Source organism: Nicotiana attenuata, unplaced genomic scaffold, assembly GCF_001879085.1.
Source record: "Nicotiana attenuata strain UT unplaced genomic scaffold, NIATTr2, whole genome shotgun sequence".
In the NCBI taxonomy this organism is placed as follows: domain Eukaryota; kingdom Viridiplantae; phylum Streptophyta; class Magnoliopsida; order Solanales; family Solanaceae; genus Nicotiana; species Nicotiana attenuata.
In genome coordinates this window covers 404,547-414,818 of record NW_017670346.1, presented here as the reverse complement: position 1 = coordinate 414,818, position 10,272 = coordinate 404,547, and the positions used below count along the sequence as shown (strand labels likewise).

Here is a 10,272-nt window from a genome sequence, read left to right as displayed (position 1 = left end):
GATACTAGCAAACAGCTTCAGAAACTCGAATGAACCCAAAAGAAATTAGGGTTTTCAACATCAATCGAGTTATAAAAACAAATAAATCAAACAAATACTTAGCAAGCAGCTTCAGAAACTCGAATGAACCCACATGAAATTAGGGTTTTTAACATGCTAAAATCAGATAGGAGAACGACATGAGCAAACATAACAAAATCAGAAACACGTTAAGATCAGAGAAGAGGTTGCAAATAAATTAAAAGAAAAACCCTAATCGGAAAAGATGAAGAGTCGTTTGGAAAGCATCAGCCATGAAGAGACTTGCGAATTTTCTCTGCCTTCTCTCTAGAAAGCGATCTAGAGAGAGAAAGTTGAGATCATCTACCATGGCCAATCTGGCCGGCGGCCAGCCTGGTTTTCCGGCTGGTCAGCCCCCTACGTCCTCTACCCAACCCCCTATTACAACAAACAACAATTCAACGCCCTATAATTTGCCTAGCGATAAAACAGTCCCAATGAATTATGCCAAAGCAGTGAAAAATTCTTCGAATAACACTGCCATGGATGAGCGAGCAGCAGTAGTGGAACCTATTACGCTTAGACGAGCTACTTTACATCAAGGTCAACCTTTAGTTTGCTTTACTGAATCAGAAGTCGAGCGTATGAATATTATAGAAGGTTTAAAGTATGCAGTTGTATGTAAATTCTCGTATGGATGGCCTGAAATCAATGAATTGCGACGTATTATTCCAGTGCAATGTGGAATCAAGGGTGAATGCAACATTGGGTACTTAAGGGATAGACATATACTGGTGAGGTTCACATTATGGGAGGATTATGTTAATTTTTCATCTAAAGGTGTTTATTATGTTAGGGACAAACATGGGGAGGAATATCAATTGCGTACTTTGATATATGATTCTAACTTCAAAGTTGGAGAGGAGACCCCTAAAGTAATGGCATGGATTTCATTCCCAAATCTGTTGCCTACTTTTTTCGTTAAAGAGTGCCTATTTTCATTGGCTTCAGCTGTTGGAATACCACAACACCTTGATCAAGCTACTATGAACAAAACTAGACCTAGCTGTGCACGTGTGAAGGTGCTAGTTGATTTATTAGCTGATCTCCCTAAAAAGGTTAGGATGGATATTGTCAATGAGAATACGGGAGATATAAGAACTGAATGGGTGAATATTAAGTATGATTATTTACCTAAATATTGCAAGGATTGTAAACTACAAGGCCATGACTTAATGGAATGTTGGAGGGTGCATCCTGAACTTCTAAATAATAGGAAAGTGGAGAAGCAGTCTGTTGCAGATGGTGGTGTACAAGCAAACAAGGAAACTAGTAAGAATAATGCTCCATTAATGATTCTTACAAGTGGAAAGGTTGTTGGCAATGTAGGTGCACAGTGGAAAGAGATTAGAGACAGAAGGGCTCAAGGTAAAGACAAGCAGAGTGGAGGAACAACAACAATTGGGAAGGAAATAGTACCTGTTGAAAAACAAAATGCTGGAGATCTACAGCAGGTGCAGACCAACAACATGTTTGAAGTCTTAGAGGTGGAAAATAATGAAGATACTGCCAATAATCAATTGGCATTGGTGGAGGACCAGGGAACTCAAAGTTTAATGCTCAATGCAAAGGGTGGAGGCATCCTAAATCCTGCAGCAACAGTGTTTAAACCTACTACTCCTGGGACAGACAGGGGCAAGAATGGTGGAAAGAAGAACACAGGTAATGTACCAACTACTAGTGTTACAGCAGCAAAGTTGAACACCTCAAAGGAAGATGAGAGAGCAAAGAGTAGGGAAATGGAAATTTATGAAAATCAGGTACAAGAATCTACTGCAGCATGGGTACAAAGGGCCTTTATTGGCAACATTGTGGCAACAAATACATCAGTTCAGGATATACCCTCACAGGATACAAGAGTTGATTTGGCACTTACAAAGGAAAATGATAATGATAACATAGAAGATGCAGACTTTGAAATGTATAAAAATAGTGACAAAGCAAAATGGAAGGGGGGCAAATTGTGGTCTGAACAAGTTGAAGAAGATGCAGAAGAAGGAGTCATTCCTGATGTAATGCACAGTGAGGAGGAAACTGGAGGAGTAGATGAGGAAGAACAAAGTGTAAATGGAAATGCCAAAGGTAAATCAACTTCTGAAGGTCAAGGTTTATTGAATATTGTGGAGACTGTGGCAACTAAAGAAGTGGATGCTGGCAACATTGATCCAGGGGGAACAAACCCTATTGGTCTCTCTAGTGCAACAACAGATTCCTCTCCAGTCCCTAAGACAAACAAGGATCAGGTTATAAAACAATCCCAGCAGGGTTCAAAGGTGATAGATGCTAAAGAAGGGGAAGCAACAGAAGTGAGCAAAAAGAAGCAGATGCAGGAGTTAACTGGAGGCATAGATCCAATGGCTCTTACACATGTTCAGAAGACCAATTTGCAGGGTGTTGACACAGCAGTCCTTGTTCCAAAAGGTACTAATAATGTTGTTGTTCAAGAGACTAAGAAGATACAGGAACAAGTGCAAATTGCAGAACATAATGGCAAAGATATGGATGAGGAGTCAACTGCTCAGAACTTCATAAATGTAGCAAAACAAGGAGATCTTTCACCTAGGTATATTGAGCAAGCTAAATCTGCAAATAAAGGTAGAAAGAAACAGGCAAAAGAAACATCAACTGCTCCAGCAGTAGGTGTACAAACCAGGAGGACTTTATCTAAAAATCAAAATCAGTAATGGAGGCAATAATTTGGAATGTAAGATCAGTGAATACAATGCAAGCTTTTGAAAGACTGATCTTAATGCACAGGCAGCATCATTTTGAATTCATTGGAATATTGGAACCTATGCAACAGTCAAACAAAATGGAGAGATACAGGGCAAGAATTGGTTTGGCTCAGGCTGTGGTTAATGTATCTAATAAAATATGGGCATTCATAGATGAAGTGTATGAGGTGACAATTCTGTACAACATGACTCAACAGTTGACCCTGAAACTGTTTCACACAGAAACTCATATAGAGCTTATACTTACTCTAGTGTATGCTAAATGTGATGCAATAGAGAGGATAGAACTATGGGATTCTCTTTATGCAATGGCTACTGATATGACTTCTCCTTGGCTTGTGGGAGGGGATTTCAATGTTATATGGGATGAGGAGGAAAAGTTTGGTGGGCTCCCTGTTCATTTAAATGAGATTGATGATTTTAGGCATTGCATTAACACTTGCAACCTCACAGATCTGGGTTTCAAGGGGAGTATTTACACCTGGTGGAATGGAAGATCAGAAGAGGATTGTATTTTTGAAAGACTTGATAGATGCTTGGGTAATTTAGAGCTGCAGCAAACTTTTCCAGGACTTGAGATCACACATTTATCAAAAATTGGATCAGATCACTGCCCACTGTATCTGAAATGTGACATTGAAGCTGCTCCAATTAGGAAGTCCTTTAGATTCCTCAACTTCTGGACTAAGCATGACACTTTCAAAGATGTGGTGAGAGAAAATTGGAATGCAGATTTTGCTGCAAATCCTTTCATATTGTTCAATTATAAGTTGAAAAAACTGAAGAAAGCACTTTCCAGTTGGAGCAGAGCAACATATGGAGATATCTTTCAGAAAATTGCCAGTTTAGAAGAGGTTGTTTTAGTACATGAGAGGCAGTTTGAGGCATTTCCTACTCAGATGAATAGAGAAAGGTTGCACAAGGTTAAGGCAGAAATGATTAGGTATCTTGCTGTGGAAGAAGAATTTTGGAAGCAGAAAGCAGGCATGTTATGGTTTAAAGATGGGGATAGAAACACAAAGTTCTTTCATGCTCAAGTGAGGGGTAGAAGAAAGAAATTACAGCTGAGAAGGATACAGAATAACATGGGCATCTGGATAGAGGAGGAGGAGCAAATTGCAGAAGAAGCAGTCAGCTTTTACAAGGACCAATTCACAGAATCAGTAGTACCTTCAACCTTTCACATCATTGATCATGTTCCAACTTTGGTGGAGGAAGAGCAAAATGCAAGATTAACTGAGCTACCAACAAAAGAGGAAGTCAGAAAGGCAGTATATGGATTGAATGGGGATTCAGCAGGAGGACCTGATGGCTTTACTGGGGCTTTTTATCACACATGTTGGGATATTGTTGGAGAGGATATTTATGCAATGGTGCTGCAATTTTTCTGTGGTCAACAGCTACCAAAGTGTGTGACACATACTAACCTAGTTCTCCTACCAAAGAAAAAAGAGGTGACTACTTTTTCAGATTTGAGACCAATTAGCCTTAGTAACTTCATTAATAAAATATTTTCAAGGGTCATCCATGACAGACTGGTAGAGATACTGCCTAATTTAATTTCTGAGGAGCAGGCTGGCTTTGTAAAAGGTAGGAGTATTGTAGAGAATATATTGCTTACCCAGGAGATCATTACTGATATTAGATTAAGAACTAAGGCTGGTCCTAATGTGGTAATGAAACTGGACATGACCAAGGCATATGATAGGTTGTCTTGGCTTTTCTTAACAAAAGTGTTGAGAAAGATGGGTTTCTGTGAGAGGTTCATTGGCATGATTTTTGATTTGGTAGGGAATAACTGGTACTCAGTTCTTATAAATGGTCAACCAAGAGGTTTTTTCAAATCAACTAGGGGTGTCAAGCAAGGGGATCCATTGTCTCCAACACTTTTTATTCTAGCTGCTGAGGCTCTTTCTAGGGGATTGAATTCACTACATCAAAATCTCTATTTCTGTGGATTTGGACTGCCAAAGTGGAGTCCAAAAATAAATCACCTTGCTTATGCAGATGATACCATCATCTTTTCCTCTTCAGATGCCACATCACTGAGGCTGATTATGGAGATATTATATCTCTATGAAGCTGCTTCTGGTCAGTTGGTGAATAAGAACAAGTCTGCTATCTATATGCATCACCTTACAGATCCAGAAGTAGTAAGGAAAGTTGAGAGGATTACTGGTATTGGAAGTAAGGATTTCCCATTTACTTATCTAGGATGCCCTATATTTTATGCAAGAAGGAGGTTTGATTATTACCAGCCAATGATCACAAAGGTTCTTAACAGATTACAGTCATGGAAAGGAAAATTGCTTTCTATAGGAGGCAGGGCAGTCCTAATTTCTAGTGTACTGCAGAGTTTACCAATTCATCTGTTATCTGCTGTAAACCCCCCAAACTATGTTATTAATAAACTGCATAAGTTGTTTGCTCAGTTTTTCTGGAGTAGCTCAGTTGGGGGAAATAGCAGACATTGGGCTTCATGGAACACTCTTTGTATGCCTTATGATGAAGGGGGAATTGGCTTCAGATCCCTACATGATGTTTCCAAGGCCCTATTCTGTAAGCTTTGGTGGAATTTCAGAACTAAACCTAGTCTGTGGAGCTCTTTCATGAGTCAGAAATACTGCAAAAAACTAAATGCAGTAGTAGTACCTTGGAGGGAAGGCTCACATGTGTGGAAGAAAATGTTGGAGTGCAGGGATCTTATTGAACATCAGATAATATGGAAATTGAGGATGGGCTCTTCTTTGTTTTGGTATGATAACTGGACTGGACTAGGGGCCCTTTATTTTCTTGTTCCACAAGACTTTGGTATAGATGAGGGAACACAGAATGTGTATGAACTTGTGGAGAATGGAGCTTGGAATGTTGATAGATTAATGGAGTTATTACCAGAAGACTTAGCATCACACATTATTGAGAAGATCAGCCCCCCACTGGTAGAAAATGACATAGACAGACCATTTTGGATGCTGGAACCCAAAGGTTATTTTTCTGTCAAAACAGCCTGGGAATACTTGAGAAGGAGAGATCATCCTAAAAGAGCTTATAAGATGATTTGGGTAAGAGGTCTTCCTTTTAAGATTTCCTTTTTCATGTGGAAGGTGTGGAAAGCTAAATTACCATTAGATGACTTTATGAGAAGGCTGGGGTATTTCATGCCATCTAAGTGTTGGTGTTGTGCTGCACCTAAGGAGGAATCATTAGTGCATCTGTTCTACACATCAAAATCTGCTGAGACAGTATGGAGGTATTTCCTACCAAGAGCTGGAATATCAGTACAAGGTTTGACTCTACACCAAGCCATTACAAGATGCTGGACTGTACCTGTGGTGTCTAGATTAAAACCAGTCATGCAGGCTTTACCTTCTTGCATAGTTTGGGAGCTATGGAAGAGAAGAAACAGTCTAAAACATGGAGAAGGTGTATCAGTAAGCAGAGTAATCTATCAAGTGTCAACACATCTCCAGCACCTTGTGCAGATGAGGAAACCTAACCTACAAGTACCTCACAGATGGTCTAATTTGCTGACTATGATGGAAAACTATACTCCAAGGCTTAAATATGAGAAAGTACTATGGGAGTTTCCTATGGAGGGCTGGATAAAAGTCAACACAGATGGGGCATCAAGAGGGAATCCTGGAAGAAGTTCTATTGGTTTTTGTCTAAGGGATGCATCAGGTGATGTGAAATATGCATTGGGAAGGGAGATTACTGAAGGATCTAACAATGAAGCAGAAGCTGTAGCAATCTTAGAGGCATTGAGAATATGCAGGACTCTTAATTATTCTCACATATGGCTGCAGACAGATTCTATGCTCATGAAGAATACTATTGAGGGAACATGGAAACCACCTTGGTGTATTGTGGAATATGTAGAAGAGATTATGAAGCTTCAGGAAGGATGCAGGATGAAACTGTCACATATTTTCAGAGAAGGGAACAAGTTGGCAGACCATTTGGCAAATTTTGCACTTGATCATGGCATGATTGAGTGCTATGACTTCTGGGATCTAGATGTACAGGGGAGGAGAATAGTGAATGAGGATAAGATGCAATGTCCATATATCAGAGTGAAAGTAGCAGGGAATTAAGAGGAGAGAAAGAGATGTAGGAGGGTCAAGGAAGCTAATCTAGGGAATCATCATACTCAAAATCTGCAATGAGAGGAGAGTTTGGTGATGCAGATTCTTTTCTAACATTGTTTTCTTTTTTGCAGGTAGGAGCTTAGTATCTATGTTCTGTCAGGTATTTCATCTCTATAGGGTGGTATTAGTGCTGTGCACTCATTCCCTAGGTAGATGAAGACAGGGCAAGCATAGATACTTATAGTTGGAGGGTTCTAAAATCAGAAAAAGGCTCAGAATGCTTAAGAAATTGGCATTGCAAAGAGACTAGTTTTCATGGAAACTAGGGATCAGGCAGGTGAAAACAGCATTAATTGCACATATGAACCCAAATCCTTATGGAAGAGGGGACTGCTGTTAATTTTATCCCTTTGCTCTATGAACAAGTCTTTCTGTGTAGGAAGCTTTAACAGATACAAGACTTTACAACACAGAATTAGTTATTCTGCTGCTTTATTGAATTTGTTATTATTCTATGGTATAATGGAGGATCAATTGGTGGTATCAATGCTAGTCATTCATTCCAATGGTCTAAATTATACCTAGAATATAGCACAAGTACAGTTTGAATTCAAAAACATCACAACAACAAAAGCAGAGGAAAATCAACAAAATGCTATGCAGATATAAAATACATAACATCATGTTGATAGGAATACAACTATACATGTGTGTGACACACTTGTAATCTGGGGTTTAAGGAGGCTTCAGGTGGTGGTATCAGTACTAAGTGCTCAATCCACGGGGTTAACTTAAACCTAGAATACATGTGGTTACAAACAGATTTTCAAACACAAATCGAGAGAAAGAAGAACATACTGCAAAGTAACAAAAAGGAAACCAGCAAAAGCAGAAATAAAGAACATACAAGCACACAGCTTGGGACCTTTAGTTACAGTGTGTGACTGACAGTAAATTTTACTGTATGATGCATACATGTAAAGAATTAATTAAGGAAAAGGAAAGTAATATTCTTCTACAGACATGGAAGGACCTAAATACAAGATACAAACACAGGAAAGGTACAGATTCGACCAAAGGGTTACAGATGCAGCTTCTTTGTGGTTCATCAGAGGGGGTGTGTAATCAATGGCGTACCAGAAGGAGATACCACCAGGCAGCACAGAGTTGAAGCAGTCAGGCGGAGAACACGAGAAGTCATAGTAGCAGCAGCTTGGCATACAGATGCAAGTAGATACATGAAAATCCAAAGAAGAAAGGAAGTTAGTACAGATGAGTGGAGCAAAAATGAAGAAGATACAACACAGAAGAAAGAGAAAGACAGTCGATGTTACCTAGGAGAGCTTCAGATGGAGGTGAGGAGGTTCTGGAGAGATGAAATGATTTGGGGATATGTGGTGGATAGTGGGGAGTGTCGGTATATTAGGAAATGGGGGGGTGTTTTTAATATGTGGTACAGGTGTTGGAGGGAGTTATACACGTGTTGGGTGAAAACAAGGGTAAGTCAGAGGTTATTTGTGCAATTTAATAGGGTCAAGAGGAATTCTGGCTACTCCTGTAAATGCATTTGGGTGGGCAGTGGCTATCAATGTAATATTGCTTTCAGTTGGGCTCGTTGTATTGGGCTAGCAGATGAATATTTGGGCTGTTGTGGGAAGGCATCATTATTGGTCTATCTAAATAGCCAGTGTATATGTTTTACATATATGTGGCTATTTGTTAAATTTAAGTTGGCTGGTGGTGCAAGGTGGTGGCTATATGTGCTAGTTCGGGTGTGTTTGGACTGGGTAGGTTGGTTAATACTGAGTTGTGTAAATAACCATTATGTGTTTGCACATGTATGGCTATTTATTCAATTCAATAAGTTGTGTATTGGGGTTACTAATGCAAAGGCGAGGCTGTTTGTGCAAAGCAGAGGTGGAAATTTGGAGCTGACTACACGGTTGGGCTTGGCGTTTTGGGCCCAGTTGGAGGCTTTGGCTTATTCAATGCATACGGTTGGGCTAAATGTGCAATTTGGGAATTTTGGAGTAAACAGTGGCTATTTGTGCAAATCAGTAAATACCTCCAATAGTGGTCTTGTTGGGCCAAAAGATCGGGTTTTTTATTGGATTAATTTTGAGGCAATTTTGAGTAGAATTTTTGTAATATCAATTTTGAGTATAATGCTCAATTTTGATAATAGGTCTTATGTAGATTTTTATTTCCTTTTCGTACATCTGTTAGGATTTCATGACATTGTGCTTGTTTGTTTTTTAGTTATAAATAAAAACTAGCCCTAGGCTATGCCTAGTGGATTGCTTAAAAAAAAAGAGTCGTTTGGAAGGTAAAGTTAAAGAAATTTCGAGAAGATGCTTAAAAACTCATGGCAAGCATGGATCTGAGGTAGATCTGAAAGAATTCGAAAAGGTCTTAGATATTAGGGTTTCAAAAGAACCCAAAAGTAACGAGAAAGGCCTTGAAAGTTACCAATCTAAACAGGAGAGTCAAAGGTCTGACTCGAATGGCCATGGCTGGCCGGAGAAAGGTCAGAGATGACCGGAGAAAGGTCGTCGAGCAAAGACTGGACCAAGCCCCTTCAGAGTCTGGTCATGAGACCACAGAACCAAACACGTAGAAGCCATGGAAGGCTGATACAGGTCTTAGATGACCCTGGAAAGCCATGGATTAGGGTAGATTAGGGTGGCGGCGGCTAGGGTTTGGGGGGTGTTGCAGAGAGTGTTTGAGAGAGGAGGGATTTAGAGGCGGCGTATGGTGAGAAATGATAGGGTTTAGGGGGTCGTTTAGAATTAATTAAGGTAAGGGTGGTTATTGGCCATTGATCTGAATGATCAACGACCTGGATTAAAACGGGCGAGTGGACGGGTTATTAAGATGGGTTTGGGTCGGCTTAAATTGGAATTGGGTCGGGGGTTCAATTGGTTTCAATTGATTTCAATTGGGGTCAGAATTGGCTATTGTCACGACCCCAACCGGCCCGGTCGTGATGGCACCTCTCGTGAAGACAAGGCCAGCCGACACAACACTCACATTAACCCTTTAATCATTAAGAGTCATTTTTAAGCCTTTAATTAAACAAAGTTTCATAATAAAATTCTGAAATAACAGTGCGGAATAAAAATACAAGCCCGACATCGGGGTGTCACTAGTCATGAGCATCTATCAAGGTCTAAGAACAACAAAAGTCTAAAAATGTACTAATTACAGTAATAGCAATGAGAGGAAGGAAGCGGTGCCGCGAACGTCATGCAGCCACCTTGCTAACTCTTATGACTCTGCGTCTGAGCAATCAACACCCGCTACCGGGTTCCAATATACCTGAATCTGCACACGAGGTGCAGGGAGTAATGTGAGTACTCCAACCCAGTAAGTAATAAGAGTAAATAAAG

General features: G+C 40.0%; 1 protein-coding gene across 1 annotated transcript; it reads left to right on the top strand.

The window, feature by feature from the left end:
• Positions 1–2,743: 2,743 nt before the first annotated feature.
• LOC109238160 lies at positions 2,744–8,957 on the top strand. The gene is made up of 5 exons (XM_019404594.1): positions 2,744–6,854; positions 7,015–7,043; positions 7,996–8,238; positions 8,343–8,382; positions 8,776–8,957. Exons 1-5 carry the CDS (start codon positions 2,744–2,746, stop codon positions 8,955–8,957), a joined length of 4,605 nt encoding a protein of 1,534 aa, XP_019260139.1.
• Positions 8,958–10,272: the final 1,315 nt, after the last annotated feature.

Excerpts from the sequence above, each read along its gene's own strand:
- LOC109238160 (XM_019404594.1), top strand. The coding sequence starts at position 2,744 with ATGGAGGCAATAATTTGGAATGTAAGATCAGTGAATACAATGCAAGCT. Across the intron at positions 7,044-7,995 it reads TAGTATCTATGTTCTGTCAG|AGGGGGTGTGTAATCAATGG; the intron begins GTATTTCATCTC and ends GTGGTTCATCAG. Across the intron at positions 8,383-8,775 it reads CGTGTTGGGTGAAAACAAGG|GCGAGGCTGTTTGTGCAAAG; the intron begins GTAAGTCAGAGG and ends ACTAATGCAAAG.